General features: G+C 37.7%; 1 protein-coding gene across 1 annotated transcript in view; it reads right to left on the minus strand.

The window, feature by feature from the left end:
* GABRG3 (gamma-aminobutyric acid type A receptor subunit gamma3) overlaps nt 1-18,497 on the minus strand; it is a 756,122-nt gene that overhangs the window by 7,144 nt on the left and 730,481 nt on the right. Inside the window, exons 7-9 of the mRNA XM_044917764.1 lie at nt 12,492-12,644; nt 7,194-7,390; nt 6,836-6,895 (exon numbers count right to left, since the gene is read on the minus strand). Of these exons, the coding sequence (XP_044773699.1) occupies nt 6,836-6,895; nt 7,194-7,390; nt 12,492-12,644 (410 nt within the window). The remainder of the gene's footprint in view (nt 1-6,835; nt 6,896-7,193; nt 7,391-12,491; nt 12,645-18,497) is intronic.

Consider the following 18,497-nt stretch of genomic DNA (forward strand, 5'->3'; position numbering starts at 1 on the left):
TTTTTTTTTTTTTAAAGATTTTATTTATTTATTTGAGACAGAATGAGAGAGAGAGAGAGCTCATGAGAAGGGGGAGGGTCAGAGGGAGAAGCAGGCTCCCCGCCGAGCAGGGAGCCCGATGCGGGACTCGATCCCGGGACTCCAGGATCACGACCTGAGCCGAAGGCAGTCGCTTAACCGATTGAGCCACCCAGGCGCCCTATCAATCCCTTTTTTAAAAAAACATTTTTATTTTTCATTTTTAGAGTCATATTCTATCCCTTCATAGTAGTTACCCATATTTTTGGCATATATATGTAAGTTGTTCTCTCTTTAAAATTTTGAGATACAGTTTCTTCTAACAGATCAAAATATACCCTAAATCTCTAGTATATGGTTTTTTTCTACTCCCCTGCCTGATCACATTCTATCCCCTTTTTTTTTCTTTTTTTAAATCCTCTTCTTTCTTTTTTCAAACAACTTCTTATCAATTCCTTTTATAAAATTTTTTATAATTTCCATCCTTACAGTCATATTCCATCCCTTCATCATATCAACCCTTATTTTTGTACATATATAAGTTTTTCTTTCTTTAAAATTTTGGAAGGCACTTTCTTTTAACAGACCAAAATACACCCAAAATCTAGTGTGTGCAACTGATCTATATACCAGCCTGAACATATTTGATCACATTCTGGTTTTTTTGTTGTTGTTGTTTTGTTCTGTTCTGTTTTTGTTTGTTTTTATCTTTATCTTTTTATTTTTTCTCTCTTTCCATTTCTTTCCCCACTGTATCAGGTCTTTTCTGATTTGTTTAGAGTATATTTTCTGGGGACGTTGTTACACTGATAGCATTTTGTTCTCTCATTAATCTATTCTCTTGTGCACAAAATGACAAGACAGAAAAAATCGCCTCAACAAAAAGAACAAGAGGTAGTACCGACTGCCAGGGACCTACTCAATACGGACATTAGTACGGTGTCGGATCTAGAGTTCAGAATCATCACTTTAAAGATACTAGCTGGGCTTGAGAAAAGCATGGAAGTTATTAGAGAAACCCTTTCTGGAGAAGTAAAAGAACTAAAATCTAACCAAGTTGAAATCAAAAAGGCTATTAATAACGTGCAATCAAATAAGGGGGCACTAACGGCTAGGATAAATGAGGCAGAAGAGAGAATCAGTGATATAGAAGACCAAATGATGGAAAATAACGAAGCTGAGAAAAAGAGAGATAAACAACTACTGGATCATGAGGGCAGAATTGGAGAGATAAGCAATAACATAAGACGAAACAACATTAGAATAATTGGGATCCCAGAAGAAGAAGAAAGAGAGAGGGGGACAGAAGGTATAATGGAGCAAATTATAGCAGAGAACTTCCCTAATTTGGGGAAGGAAACAGGCATGAAAATCCAGGAAGCACAGAGAACCCCTCTCAAAATCAATAAAAATAGGTCAACACTCTGACATCTAATAGTAAAACTGACGAGTCTCAGAGACAAAGAGAAAATCCTGAAAGCAGCTCGGGAGAAGAGATATGTAACCTACAAGGGTAGAAACATTAGATTGGCAACAGACCTATCCACAGAGACCTGGCAGGCCAGAAAGGACTGGCAGGATATATTCAGAGCACTAAATGATAAAAATATGCAGCCAAGGATACTATATCCAGCTGGGCTGTCATTGAAAATAGAAGGAGAGATAAAAAGCTTCCAGGACAAACAAAAACTAAAGGAATTTGCAAACACAAAACCAGCCCTACAGGAAATCTTGAAAGGGGTCCTCTAAGCAAAGAGAGAGCCTAAAAGCAACATAGACCAGAAAGGACACAGACAATATACAGGAACAGTCACCTTACAGGCAATACAATGGCACTAAATTCCTATCTTTCAATAGTTACCCTGAATGTAAATGGGCTCAATGCCCCAATCAAAAGACACAGGCTATCAGATTGGATTAAAAAACAAGACCCATTGATATGCTGTCTGCAAGAGACTCATTTTAGACCCAAAGAAACCCCCAGATTGAAAGGGAGGGGGTGGAAAACCATTTATCATGCTAATGGACACCAAAAGAAAGCGGGGGGGGGGCAATCCTTATATCAGACAAATTAGATTTTAAACCAAAGACTTTAATAAGAGATGAGGAAGGACACTATATCCTAGTTAAAGGGTCTATCCAACAAGAAGATCTAACAATTGTAAATATCTATGCCCCTAACATGGGAGCAACCAATTATATAAGCCAATTAATAACAAAAGCAATGAAACACATCGACAACAATATAAGAATAGTGGGGGACTTTAACACCCCCCTCACTGAAATGGACAGATCATCTAAGCAAAAGATCAACAAGGAAATAAAGACTTTAAATGACACACTGGACCAAATGGACTTCACAGATATATTCAGAACATTGCATTCCAAAGCAACGGAATACACATTCTTCTCTAGTGCCCATGGAACATTCTCCAGAATAGATCACATCCTAGGTCATAAATCAGGTCTCAAATGGTACCAAAAGATTGGGATCATTCCCTGCCTATTTTCAGACCACAATGCTTTGAAACTAGAACTCAATCACAAGAGGAAAGTCAGAAAGAACTCAAATACATGGAGACTGAAGAGCATCCTACTAAAGAATGAATGGGTCAACCAGGAAATTAAAGAAGAATTAAAAAAATTCATGGAAACCAATGAAAATGAAAACACAACTATTCAAAATCTTTGGGATGCAGCAAAGGCAGTCCTAAGAGGAAAGTATATAGCAATACAAGCCTTTCTCAAGAAGCAAGAAAGGTCTCAAGTACACAACCTAACCCTACAACTAAAGGAGTTGGAGAAAGAACAGCAAATAAAACCTAAACCCAGCAGGAGAAGAGAAATAATAAAGATCAGAGCAGAAATCAATGAAATAGAAACCAAAAGAACAGTAGAACAGATCAACGAAACTAGGAGCTGGTTCTTTGAAAGACTTAACAAGATTGATAAACCCCTGGCCAGACTTATCAAAAAGAAAAGAGAAATGACCCAAATCAACAAAATCATGAATGAAAGAGGAGAGGTCACAACCAACACCAAAGAAATACAAACAATTATAAGAACATATTATGAGCAACTCTATGCCAGCAAATTAAACAAACTGGAAGAAATGGGTGCATTCCTAGAGATGGATCAACTACCAAAACCTAACCAGGAAGAAATAGAAAACCTGAACAGACCTATAACCACCAAGGAAATTGAAGCAGTCATCAAAAATCTCCCAACAAACAAAAGCCCAGGGCCAGGTGGCTTCCCAGGGGAATTCTACCCAACATTTCAAGAAGAATTAATACCTATTCTTCTGAAACTGTTCCAAAAATAGAAATGGAAGGAAAACTTCCAAACTCATTTTATGAGGCCAGCATTACCTTGATCCCCAAACCAGACAAAGACCCCATCAAAAAGGAGAATTACAGATGAATATCCCTGATGAACATGGATGCAAAAATTCTCGCCAAAACACTAGCCAATAGGATCCAACAGTACATTAAAAAGATTATTCACCATGACCAAATGGGATTTATCCCTGGGCTGCAAGGTTGGTTCAACATCCGCAAATCAATCAACGTGATACAATACATTAACAAAAGAAAGGACAAGAATCATATGATCCTCTCAATAGATGCAGAGAAAGCTTTTGACAAAGTACAGCATCCTTTCTTGATCCAAACTCTTCAGAGTATAGGCATAGAGGGTACATACCTCAATATCATAAAAGCCATCTATGAAAAACCTACAGCGAATATCATTCTCAATGGGGAAAAACTGAGAGCTTTCCCCCTAAGGTCAGGAACACGGCAGGGATGTCCACTATCACCACTGCTATTCAACATAGTATTGGAAGTCCTAGCCACAGCAATCAGACAAGAAAAAGAAATCAAAGGCATCCAAATCAGCAAAGAAGTCAAACTCTCACTCTTTGCAGATGATATGATACTTTATGTGGAAAACCCAAAAGACTCCACCCCAAAACTGCTAGAACTCATACAGGAATTCAGTCACGTGGCAGGATATAAAATCAATGCACAGAAGTCAGTGGCATTCCTATACACCAACAACAAGACAGAAGAAAGAGAAATTAAGGAGTTGATCCCATTTACAATTGCACCCAAAACCATAAGATACCTAGGAATAAATCTAACCCAAGAGGCAAAGGATCTGTACTCAGAAAACTATAAAATACTCATGAAAGCAATTGAGGAAGACACAAAGAAATGGAAAAAAGTTCCATGCTCATGGATTGGACGAACAAATATTGTGAAGATGTCAATGCTACCTAGAGCAATCTACACATTCAATGCCATCCCCATCAAAATACCATCCACTTTTTTCAAAGAAATGGAACAAATCATCCTAAAATGTGTATGGAACCAGAAAAGACCCCGCATAGCCAGAGGAATGTTGAAAAAGAAAAGCAAAGCCGGTGGCATCACAATTCCGGACTTCCAGCTCTATTACAAAGCTGTCATCATCAAGACAGTATGGTACTGGCACAAAAACAGGCACATAGATCAATGGAACAGAATAGAGAGCCCAGAAATGGACCCTCAACTCTATGGTCAACTCATCTTTGACAAAGCAGGAAAGAATGTCCAATGGAAAAAAGACAGTCTCTTCAACAAATGGTGTTAGGAAAATTGGACAGGCACATGCAGAAGAATGAAACTGGACCATTTCCTTTCACCACACACAAAAATAGACTCCAAATGGTTGAAAGACCTCAATGTGAGATAGGAGTCCATCAACATCCTAAAGGAGAACACAGGCAGCAACCTCTTTGACCTCAGCCACAGCAACTTCTTCCTAGAAACATCGCCAAAGGCAAGGGAAGCAAGGGCAAAAATGAACTATTGGGACTTCATCAAGATAAAAAGCTTTTGCAAAGCAAAGGAAACAGTCAACAAAACCAAAAGACAACCAACAGAATGGGAGAAGATATTTGCAAATGACATATCAGATAAAGGGCTGGTATCCAAAATCTATAAAGAACTCATCAAACTCAACACCCAAGAACAAAGAATCCAATCAAGAAATGGGCAGAAGACATGAACAGACATTTTTCCAAAGAAGACATCCAAATGGCCAACAGACACATGAAAAAGTGCTCAATATCACTCAGCATCAGGGAAATCCAAATCAAAACCTCAATGAGATACTACCTCACACCAGTCGGAATGGCCAAAATTAACAAGTCAGGAAATGACAGATGTTTGCGGGGATGCGGAGAAAGGGGAACCCTCCTACGCTGTTGGTGGAAATGCAAGCTGGTGTAGCTACTCTGGAAATCAGTATGGAGGTTCCTCAAAAAGTTGAAAATAGAGCTACCCTATGATCCAGCAATTGCACTACTGGGTATTTACCCCAAAGATACAAAAGTAGGGATCCGAAAGGGTACTTGCACCCCGATGTTTATAGCAGCAATGTCCACAATAGCCAAACTGTGGAAAGAGCCAAGATGTCCATCGACAGATGAATGGATAAAGAAGAAGTGGTATATATATACAATGGAATATTATGCAGCCACCAAAAGGAAGGAGATCTTGCCATTTGCAACGACGTGGATGGACCTGGAGGGTATTATGCTGAGCGAAATATGTCAAACAGAGAAACACATGTATCATATGATCTCACTGATATAAGGAATTCTTAATCTCAGGAAACAAACTGAGCTTTGCTGGAGTGGGGGGTGGGGTTGGAGGGAGGGGGTGACTGGGTAATAGACACTGGAGAGGGTATGTGCTCTGGGAAGCACTGTGAATTGTGCAAGACTGTTGAATCTCAGATCTGTACCTCTGAAACAAATAATGCAATATATGTTAAGAAAAGAAAAAAAGAAGAAGAAAAAGGTAGCGGGAGGGGAAAATGAAGGGGGGGAAATCAGAGGGGTAGACGAACCATGAGAGATGATGGACTCTGAAAAACAAACAGGGTTCTAGAGGGGAGGGGGGTGGGAGGATGGGTTAGCCTGGTGATGGGTATTGAGGAGGGCACATTCTGCGTAGAGCACTGGGTGTTATGCACAAACAATGAATCATGGAACACTACATCTAAAACTAATGATGTAATGTATGGGGATTAACATAAGAATAAAAAAATTTAAAAAAAAAGTTAAAGACAAAAAAGTTAAAAAGGTTATATAAAAAATTTTCATAAAAGTCAAAAGACATAAAAACAAGTCACAAAAACAGAAATGCAAATAAAAAATAAACAAGCGAAATTATTCAACTTTATCAGTAATCAAAGAAATTCTAAGGGAACAGTTTGCAGAAACCATTTTTCTGTTTGGCTATCAAACCTAATACAGGGAGAATTCTGTGGGGAGGTGGGTGTCCCACACTGCTGATGGAGCCAAGCAACCCTTTTGGCCCAGCCATTTTGCTTCTAGGAATTTATATTAAATTAATAGTCACAGGTTTATATAAAACTGCGGTGATAAGAATATGTATAAAAGTGAGAAGGTGTGGATTAGCCCAGTATCCAACCTAGATTGTCTATGCATCAATCACGAACATATAATGCATCATTAAAATGATCTTATAAAATAATATTTATAACATAGAAACTTATTCATAATATATTTTGAGTTAAAAAACAGGAATATGTATGTATATGCTAATCCTGAGGTGGAAGGATTATGATTAATTTTTTCCCTTTATTTTCCAAATTGGATATTTAAAAAGTATACACATTTTTGAAGGGGTTATATACATTACTCATTGTTCTTCAATACATGCATACATAAACAATAACATATCATTCAATCTTAGTTTAAAAGAGTTCTCAGAAATATTTGCACCTTCAATGCTATACATACGGAGGGGGCTTGTAGGCTTATTCTCTCATGGATCCATTTTGAGGAATCTGGATGTAATAACTACAAGAAAAGCAGAAAAAAATAATTAGAAAAGTTCTGTGGAAATCTGCATCATAGATCACCTTCACTAAGAGCAATCTTTGAGGTATGATTACATCAATCCATGTCACTGGTAGGTGAAGCTGAAGAGGTGCATTCAGATCATATTCATATCTTCAGAATATCTGTCTTGTTTTTTTAACATCTTGTTGAAGTAGCTATTTATATAACATTGTATAAGATCCTTAGGAATAAAGATCATTTATTGCAAACTATCCTCCCACTACTTTTTCAGCAAATCTTTGCTACTGGAACTCACCGATGTTTTCTTCTTAGTGGTAGTTGGTTTTCTACAACTTGAATAGTAGTTGAGGGTGGCGTACTCCATCAGAGCAGCAAAAACAAATAAGAAGCAAACGGTCACAAAGAGATCCATGGCAGTCACATAGGACACACGGGGCAAGGAATTCCTGGCAATGGTGCTGAGCGTGGTCATCGTCAGCACTGTGGTGATGCCTGTGCAGGGGAAAGTTATCAAATTGTAAAAGGAGCCATACAAAATTCCTCCACTCCAACAGTGTTTTATTTTTAGGTCAATCCTTCCTGACATTACATAAATATAATAATACTTTAATTTTAATGTCTATATAATTTTGCAAGCAACATTTCCATAAAATTTATCATAGTCCATACATTAACATTAAAATACCTGAATTAAGTCAACACCTTTCAATTTATTCAGAAATTTTCAAATTGTTTCACATTTTGTCTTTTAAATATTTTTTAAATAACTGAGGGTTCTGGGGGGGTGGGGGGATGGGTTAGCCTGGTGATGGGTATTAAAGAGGGCATGTACTGCATGGAGCACTGGGTGTTATGCACAATGAATCATGGATCACTACATCAAAAACTAATGATGTAATGTATGGTGATTAACATAACATAATAAAAAAATTACACACACACACAAAAAGATAGTTTGCAGTCCTCCATACATTCTGTCTGTTACACATCTCACACTGTTCTTCTGTCCAGATAAACTGTTTCCTTTCTTACTTTTTCTTTCTGCAATTTATAAATTCCCACCTTTCTTTAAGACCCAGCTGAAGTACCTCTCTTAATGAGGTGGCATTGCTTATAGCACCCCAGGGAGAGTTGATAACATGCAAGTCTGCACTACCCTTACCTTCTATATGCCTGATTTCTGCATTAGCACAGAGAATTGCATGTCTTTATAGTCTTGTATGTCTGTCTCTCTGAATAAATTGTGTGATCATTACAAGCAAAACTGTACCTTGCTCATCTTTGCTTACTTGTCATCAAGCGTGGTGCTTAGCACATTTTAGGCATTTCAATGAATGCTTCACATGGAATGCATTGATTCATTGATTAATTAGTTAATTAATAATAGTGTTGGTCTGACTTTGACTATTTTATATACATGTGTCAATACTAAAGATTATTTATTTTAATTTTAAGATTTTATTTATTTATTTGACAGAGAGAACACACAAGCAGGGGGAGCAGCAGAGGGAGGGAGAGAAGCAGGCTCCCCACTGAGCAGGGAGCCTGACGTGGGGCCCATTCCCAGATCCTGGGATCATGACCTGAGCCAAAGGCAGATGCTTAACCGACAGAGCCACCCAGGCACCCCAACAGTGGCGACTTCTTATGAGAGTAGACTTTTTTTTGGTGAGGTTGGAGGCTGTGGTGAAAGGATACTTACAGTACTGTTTGTAATGCTTTAAAGTTTTCACAAGGAGCAGGTATCTACATATACCTTGGGTAAGGAACACATCAACTTGTTTTAATGTTCCAAACTTATCAAATACACGAGCACACACACCTTGTATGGGAAACGAGGTGAATAGCATGACTGTACAAGGTGAATATAATTTAAAAAAATGCAAGTTCGCTTTTGGAATCAGCAAGATTGGTAAGCAGTCTACTGCACTAGTCTGTGCAAGAGACAGGAGTGGGTGAACCAGAGCACTGGCAACAGAAAGGGAGGGAAGGATTTAAGATATTTGGCAGGTTGAAGATACAGCAGAAAGGAAAATTGATGGAATGAGGTCTTTAAAGAACTCTGAATGGATTGTTTCCAGGGTACAATGGAGCAATTAACCTTGAACTGCAAATGAAGATTTGGAGTGGCTTTTGAGGAAATGAACAAGGGAGTTGACTGGACATTTTGGGTAAAAACTGCTTAAATGCTAATCAATAGGAGCTAATTAAATAATTTAGGGTAGATTCATAAACTGCTGGGTTTTCATTTAAAGAATAAGATGGAATTCATTCACATTTCGAAAGATCTCTAAGGCAGAGTGATTAAAAAAAAAAAAAAAGCAAGTCAGAGAATACTATACTCCCAAATAGACAAATATACATGTATTTCTAAAAGTCTGGAGAGAAATCAGGTTACCCATAGAGTGGTTTCCCAGACAACAGAAAAGGAAATTATAAAAAAATATAAAACCAAAAATTAAAAAAAGAAAGAGGAATGGGACTTAGCTGGGAAAAGCAAACTTGCATTTTTTAAAAAATACTAAAGATTTAAACAAAGACTGTGGAAAAGAATCAGAAAACAGACACATATGTGATGGATGGTTTAAAAGGAAAAACGAATTAAAAAAAGAAGAGAGGCTACTAAATGTGAAGAAGAATGAAATGACTGGGTGAGGGCGCCTGGGTGGCTCAGTTGGTTAAGCGACTGCCTTCGGCTCAGGTCATGATCCTGGAGTCCCTGGATCGAGTCCCGCATTGGGCTCCCTGCTCGGCAGGGAGTCTGCTTCTCCCTCTGACCCTCCTCCCTCTCATGCTCTCTGTATCTCATTCTCTCTGTCTCAAATAAATAAATAAAAAATCTAAAAAAAAAAAAAAAAAGAAATGACTGGGTGATTATTATACAAAAGGAGTTAAGGCTAACTCTCCTCTAGATGAGCTCCTGTAAAATCAGAACCTGCTAGAGCTCTGGACAGGCAGGCTAGTGACATGGACTCTGGAATCACAGGAATATTGACATAACACTCACTACTTCTGTGCTTGGATGAGAATACTATAAAATATCTACCTGGCAGTAATACTCTGTGATTGGGTAGACATGATGGATAAATACACATTAGTTCCCACCTTTGCTGAGCATCACAACTCCTAAACAGTGCTCCCCTGTACCTCCTCAGGGAGTTCGCCAGGGCCAGTCGGAGAATGAGGCTAACAGCATAGGGTGGACAGCTTAGCCATGTGTAAAAGGATACTGACCTGGAAGTCAAAGCCCTCAGCCTTGCTCTGGGCCTTCTCAGCATTTGGTCATGTAAAATCACCTACCTTCTTTGAATCTGTTTCTTTAATCAGTACAGTGAAAACAGAATGCCAGGCTCTCCTAACTGTAGGTGGGAAAAAATGCTGTGTAAAAAGTCTACACTGATGATAGATGTGTTTTTATAAAAAAAGATTTTGTAATAAATATCCAATTTAACTTTAAAAAATGTGGTGACTATATCATATCTACAGAATATGTAGGTCAGAATTTTTTCACTAAATTTGGGGATTTTAACTTAATTTCTTAAAAAATCTTTATCACATTCATTTTCTCTTCTCATTCTGGAACCCCAGTTATAGTTATACATCTTCATATTGTCCTACAGGTCATTGAGGCTTTGTTCATTTTTTAAAATCTTTTTTTTTTAAAGATTTTATTTTATTTATTTGACAGAGAGAGACAGCGAGAGAGGGAATACAAGCAGGGGGAGTGGGAGAGAGAGAAGCAGGCTTCCTCTGCAGAGCAGGGAGCCCAATGCGGGGCTCAATTCCAGGACCCTGGGATCATGACCTGAGCCGAAGGCAGTCGCTTATCGACTGAGCCACCCAGGCACCCCTTAAAATCTTTTTATCCCTCTCTTCTTAAGATTAGATAAATTTTATATGATGGTCTTCAGTTACGCATGACCTTTTTTTTCTGCCATCTTCCATCTACTATTAAGCCCAGTTAGTGGATTTTTCAATTCAACTATTATACATTTCATTCTAGAGTTTACTTTTTAAAATACTTTACCTGCTGTGATTATCCATCTGTTCATTCATTAACATTATTTTTTCCTGTAAGTCCTTTAACATTGTTATAATAGCTGCTTTGAAACTCATGTCTGCTGATACAACACCAGATTTGTCTTTTTATATTGACTATTTTTTTCTTGATCATGGGTCACATTTTCCTGCTTCTAAGAATGCCTAATAATTTTTTATTGCATACTCAATATTGTGGATGATACATTACAAAGATTATGAAGTATATTACCCTTTTTTAAACCATGTTAAATGCTTTCTTATGACAGTTAATTTACTGGTGGTTCTCGTTGATCTTGTGATGGCTTGGTTTAAGCTTTATTTAGAGGGGGTCTAGAGTACACCTTTAGTCTTAGACACAGCCTTTTCTGGTGTCTCAACTAAATATTCTGGTGTTAATGACATTTCTCCACTCTTCTGGGCTGTAAATCTATTATCTTCCAGCATTATGTATTTCTAGTATCTCTATCTCCTCAATGCCCCCGTGGTGGCTCTTTGACAGGACTTTCATAGCTTCAAGTTGTGCAACCATTACTACACATTATACTGTTTGGAAGCTGATTTTTCAAGTCATGCTTACTATGACACCTGGCATTTGTAATTGTGAGGTCATAAGCTCAAGAATAGTTACTAAATTTGTGTTGTGACTTTGCTGGATGCTTTATCAATTCTATTATGTATTTTCTATAAACATGCAAAACTAACACTGGTAGGGGCATTACAGGCTAGTTTATCTTGATCAAAAAGTACTTTGTTGGTTGAACAAACAAAGAATAAAGTAACAAGTACAGAAAAAACCATGTAATATGAGAGACTTTGCAAGGATTTTGAAATTGGGGGAGCTCCCTCTTCTGAAAAACATTTTTCAGGGAAAACAACCTTTATATTCAGTCTTATATATTATCTGTTTTCACAAATCAAAATATTGAAAGTTAGGTATTACTCCTATCATAAAGAAAAATTGATTAAAAAATGTTGCACAATTCTAAAACCACTGGAAATTAGTGTTTTATTAAGAGGACTTTGGGGGTCAGAGGAAAACTCATGAAAAGACTTTAAGCTTTAGTGTGTAGATTATAGCTGAAAAGAATGATCACTTTCTTGTTTGATGGTAAAGTTGCTATAGACAATCAGAACTTTTGTTATTGAGAGACAATTTTACTGATATTATGTCTTTAGTCCTCAAAAGTGTGTGAAAAGTTGTATCTCTTTACACTATTGTAATGAGACTTTTCAGGGTGGCAGATTCCTAGGATGTGACTAATTTTTATGATGACATCATCCTTAGAGCATAATATCAGATGATGCAATTGATTTGTTCTTAATCTCTAACCCCAACTTATTTTAAGTGGCACACTTGGAATTCTACTGTCAGAAAGAAGAGTCTAACTTCACTACTTGAAACAATCTAAGCACAGTTTAAGGAGCCCTCAATTTAGATCAATTACATTTGAACTAAGTCTCTTTCACTGGAAGTATTTTTATGGATAGTTCTGTATTAATATTAATTAATACAAAATGGTGGGAAAGTTTTGTTTTTGTTTTTGAAACTCACCTAATGCTGTTCTTGCTGGTGTAGCATCTTTTTTGATCCAAAATGACACCCAGGATAAAACCACAGTCAGTATACAGGGAATGTATGTTTGAATAGTGAAGTATCCCATTCTTCTACTCAATTCAAAATATATGGTCATGACAACATAATCACCTGTAATAAAATATTGTCAAAAGTAAAACAACTTTCTTTGATTAAAAAATAATTCAGGAAAATAATTTTGTTAAATGTATGACTTGGGTAAAAATATGCAACTACAATAAGATCAAACTGTGAAAAAAGGTCAAAATGCTGGTGTTCTTAAACTTAATTTTTATAAACTTTATTTTATCCATGGCTGTGCAAGACATTTTACTGGTCACTGGAAAAGACAAGCAAACATATTAATTGATAGAGGAGACAGACATGCACATCTATTCTGTGATAGACCATTACTCAATGAGCTATTATTGCTTAGGTCCATCTGTATGTTTCATGTTTAAAATCAAGGGTAACATAACAAAATCCATCAAGCAGATCCATAGTCATTTTGGTTTTTTAATAGTAACAAAGCTAAACATAAACTTTAATACATAAATTTGTGTAACAATTTTATATTTCTGTTTTATAGCATGATTTTAGCTTATCAACCTTGTATTTTATGTGTTATTTAATATTTTTATGCTGATCTTAGATTCCTTTCATGGTTCTAGCAGTTAGGCTGTGCCAACCCAGGAAACAAACAGAAGAAATCATTTTATGACATTCTGCTTCCTCCTACTACAGCAAAGCCACACCATAAAAGAGTTGTTACTAGAGAGTCCATAAGATTCCCTGAGGGGTTAGGAGAGGGTGCACGCTAAATACATTGGATATTTTATTCCAAAATCATCTCTATTTATGCCCTTTCTAGGCAACCTCCTGTTGAGAGCATGTCTGTCCCCTTCCTCCCACTTGACCTTCACTCTTCAACATGCTGGATTCAGCCTTTTGGCACTTGAAATTCACCATGTCCAGACCTGAACTATTATTTTCCCCCACACCAGTGCCTGCTCTTCTCTCGCCAAAGCCAAGTCCTTCTCACTATGCAAGGCAGAAATCCAGAAGCCACCTGTGACTCCTCCTTTTCCCTTCTTCATTTCCTGCATTGCTCTCAATTCCTTTCCCCACAAGTGCCAGATTCTATCACAGCTCCCACCTATCTCCTAACAACTAGCCCTTTTCCACTCCAGACCATTCTATGTCCTACCATCAAAAGGATCATTCTAAAACACAAATGCCAGGATATCTCTCTCATAATCCTTCACCAGCATCTTGCTGCTCTTGTATTATTGTCATGACTTTATTATGGTCTATACCATTCTGCATGCAATGCCCCTTGCCCATTCTGCATGCAATGCCCCTTGCCCATTCTGCTTGCAATGCCCCTTGCCCCTTCCAAAGGAAGTCTTTGCACTCTGGACATCAGAGTCTCCCGAAGTCCTCAGATATACCAAGATCCTTCCCCATGGGTCAATAAATCTCTTTTCATCTGCCTAGGGTGCTCTTCTTTTCCTTTCCCCTGCACCCCAATAGTTCCATTCACCTTTGAATCTCAGCTTAGAAATCACTTAGTTTACCAGGAAGTCCTCACTGAGCCCCTCCCAACAACTCTTATTAATTCATTTCTATAATTGCTAATATATTTTTCAGACCAATAAACTGGTTAGGTTATAGAATATATCTCTCTTGTTTACCAATGTTACTCAATGATAACTGATTGATTAGTGTTTGTTTAATGAAAAGATCATAATGGAAGTCCCATTTTTACTTAAGAAGATTGACAGGGAGACTATATTGAGCCTATATGAAAACTGCCTTTCAATAATTAGATTTTTTTTTGTGGTGTTCTGTTGTAGCAATATTCAGGATGGTTGATAGAAACATCAATATTGAGATCATCTTCCAAAAAACGCTTAAAGGTTTAAGCAAATTAACATTTCAGTACAAAGAAATCAGAATGATTAACCTGAAGCAATCAAAAGACACAAAGATATTTTTCTAATATGAATGCCAAGTTACATCATTTCCTGGGGAAATATTATTGAATTATGTGTGATACTTAAATGCCTATTAATTTTTACATAAAATTTCAATTAAAAGCCAAGCAGAAAACAAATGTAGATAGAAAAACAAAGCATAATAAATCAGTTATGAACACAGCCTCGATGGAATATCCAGAGTTGAATAATTTCTTCAGCTACCATTGTAGGTTTCTGAGAAAGACAAAGAGGGACAATTTCAGTGCAGACACACAATTCATTTTAGCAAATCTATATGCTTCCCCCCAATCTGAAGTAAATGGACTCTACACCTGTGCTCAACATACACCTTTGCCTAACTCAGAGATCTGCTGAATGTCCCACAGGTATGAAGGACAGATGGACTGTCAGGGCCACATTCTGGGCCTGGTCCTATAACTCAGTGGTTTTTGGTGAGGTTTTGGGACACACCCCAAGAAGCAGTTCCAGAGAGGGAGGAATTGTGGGTTCTAGCCCATTGCCCCACACAAAACCAATGCATAGCCAATGTGCCACTCATCCTAAATTGGAAAGAAGGGGCATGGGGTCCTAATTTCCAGATGCATCACATGTCTCAGTACATACTTAATTTGTTTGTGTAGGCCTGAGGAGAGGAGAGGAGGCAAAAACCCTCAGAGGTAGCAAAAATCCTTCCCTATATCTAAAAACATGTGGCTGAAAAGTTCTTCAGAGAGGCCAAGTACATGCCTAAATTATATTTGCCATTAGTTTTAGGACTCTTGGCTGAAGAAAAATGTAGTTCTTTCTATCTGCTCCACTTCTGCAAGTGTACATATACCCACACAGATACATTCCCACACACAAACACTCACACACTGCCATGGACCCAGTCTGCTCCAACTTGGGTGTGAAGTCTCAGCCCCTGCTTTGTGTTCCTTGGAGGGTTTTTTTCCCTCTCTGTAATGTTTTAGCCATGCACCCTTATCAATGTGAGCTTTCCTAATGCAATTCATGAACTGGACAAGAATGGTTTTGATTTTCTGTGATCAGTTCTTTCCAAACCAAAGGTACCTGGGTTTGTGGTTGAGTCTTATGACAGATAATAAGGATCTAGAACCCACAGAGGTCTCCAGAGTTCACCCTGGAATGTGCTTGATGCCCACTTCCCTGGGAAAAATGGAACAGAAACAGTTGGAGAGGGACTGAGAAGCTTCTCTTTGATCCATCAAGGTAAAAAAAGTCATCTTGGGCCTAGTGAAATTATAAAACAAGTTGCTCTTTGCTAGTAGTTCATTTGTGTGTGTGTGTATGTGTGTTTCTTGAGCCAATGTAAAGAAAAATATGTGAAAACATTGAAGGCTTTTTGAGAGAGCATGTGTAGTACTACTTTTTAGCACAATGGCACATATTTATGAAATAAAAATTTATTAAGCTAATACTGTGTTTCATGAAGTTGGAAGTACAAAGATTAATAAGATACAGAAAGTTCCCTCAAAGCTAAAGACTAGCCAGCTGCATCTTCTGTAATTTACCTCAGCATTGTTTCCAGAAAGAACTATTATAAATCATTATTTACTCCATGTCATAGATAACTTTGTTTATTTATTATACCTTAGGCACCAAAAACTTCCTTTGAATCTGTTTTATTTTATTTATTTTTTATTTTATTTTATTATGTTAGTCACCATACAATACATCATTAGTTTTTGATGTAGTGATCCACAATTCATTGTTTTCATACAACACCCAGTGCTCCATGAAGTACATGCCCTCATTAATACCCATCACCAGGCTAACGCATCCCCTCACCCTCCTCCCCTCTAAAACCCTCAGTTTGTTTCTTAGTGTCCATAGTCTCTCATGGTTCATCTCTCCCTCTGATTTCCCCCCTTCATTTTTCCCTTCCTTCTCCTAATGTCCCCCATGCTGTTCCTTATGTTCCACAAATAAGTGAAACCATATGATAATTGACTTTCTCTGCTTGACTTATTTCACTTAGTATAATCTCCTCCAGTCCCATCCATGTGGAGGTAAAAGTTGGGTACTCATCCTTTCTGATGGCTGAGTAATATTCCATTGTAGATATGGACCACATCTTCTTTATCCATTCATCTGTTGAAGGGCAATTCGGCTCTTTCCACAGTTTGGCTATTGCAGACATTTCTGCTATGAACATTGGGGTGCATATGGCCATTCTTTTCACTACATCTGTGTCTTTAGCATAAATACACAGGAGTGCAATTGCTGAATCTCTTTTAAACATCATTGTTAAGGGATGTCCACTATCACCACTGCTATTCAACATAGTATTAGAAGTCCTAACCACAGCAATCAAACAACAAGAAATAAAAGGCATCCAAATCAGCAAAGAAGAAGTCAAACTCTCACTGTTCGCAGATGATATGATACTTTATGTGAAAATCCCAAAGACTCCACCCCAAAACTGCTAGAACTCATACAGGAATTCAGTCAAGTGGCAGGATATAAAATCAATGCACAGAAGTCAGTGGCATCCCTATACACCAACAACAAGACAGAAGAAAGAGAAATTAAGGAGTCAATCCCATTTACAATTGCACCCAAAACCATAACATACCTAGGAATAAATCTAACCAAAGAGGCAAAGGATCTGTACTCAGAAAACTATAAAATACTCATGAAAGCAATTGAGGAAGACACAAAGAAATGGAAAAACGTTCATGCTCATGGATTGGAAGAACAAATATTGTGAAGATGTCAATGCTACCTAGAGCAATCTACACGTTCAATGCAATCCCCATCAAAATACCATCCACTTTTTTCAAAGAAATGGAACAAATTATCCTAAAATTTGTATGGAACCAGAAAAGACCCCTCATAGCCAGAGGAATGTTGAAAAAGAAAAGCAAAGCTGGCGGCATCACAATTCTGGACTTCTAGCTCTATTACAAAGCTGTCATCATCAAGACAGTATGGTACTGGCACAAAAACAGACACATAGATCAATGGTACAGAATCGAGAACCTAGAAATGGACCCTCAACTCTATGGTCAACTAATCTTCAACAAAGCAGGAAAGAATGTCCAATGGAAAAAAGACAGTCTCTTCAACAAATGGTGTTAGGAAAATTGGACAGCCACATGCAGAAGAATGAAACAGGATGATTTCCTTCCACCACACACAAAAATAGACTCCAAATGGTTGAAAGACCTCAATGTGAGACAGGAGTCCATCAACATCCTAAAGGAGAACGCAGGCAGCAACCTCTTCAACCTCAGCCACAGCAACTTCTTCCTAGAAACATCGGCAAAGGCAAGGGAAGCAAGGGCAAAAATGAATTATTGGGACCTCATCAAGATAAAAAGCTTTTGCACAGCAAAAGAAACAGTCAACAACACCAAAAGACAACCAACATAATGGGAGAAGATATTTGCAAATGACATATCAGATAAAGGGCTAGTATCCAAAATCTATAAAGAACTTATCAAACTCAACACCCAAGAACAAAGAATCCAATCAAGAAATGGGCAGAAGACATGAACAGACATTTTTCCAAAGAAGACATCCAAATGGCCAACAGACACATGAAAAAGTGCTCAACATCACTCGGCATCAGGGAAATCCAAATCAAAACCTCAATGAGATACCACCTCACACCAGTCAGAATGGCCAAAATTAACAAGTCAGGAAATGACAGATGTTGGCAGGGATGCAGAGAAAGGGGAACCCTCCTACACTGTTGGTGGGAATGCAAGCTGGTGCAGCCACTCTGGAAATCAGTATGGAGGTTCCTCAAAAAGTTGAAAATAGAGCTACCATATGATTCAGCAATTGCACTACTGGGTATTTACCCCAAAGATACAAATGTAGTGATCTGAAGGGGTACGTGCGCCCGGATGTTTATAGTAGCAATGTCCACAATAGCCAAACTATGGAAAGAGCCAAGATGTCCATCAACAGATGAATGGATAAAGAAGATGTGGTATATATATATACAGTGGAATATTATGCAGCCATCAAAAAGAAT

Source organism: Neomonachus schauinslandi, chromosome 9 (genome assembly GCF_002201575.2).
Source record: "Neomonachus schauinslandi chromosome 9, ASM220157v2, whole genome shotgun sequence".
Classification (NCBI taxonomy): Eukaryota; Metazoa; Chordata; class Mammalia; order Carnivora; family Phocidae; genus Neomonachus; species Neomonachus schauinslandi.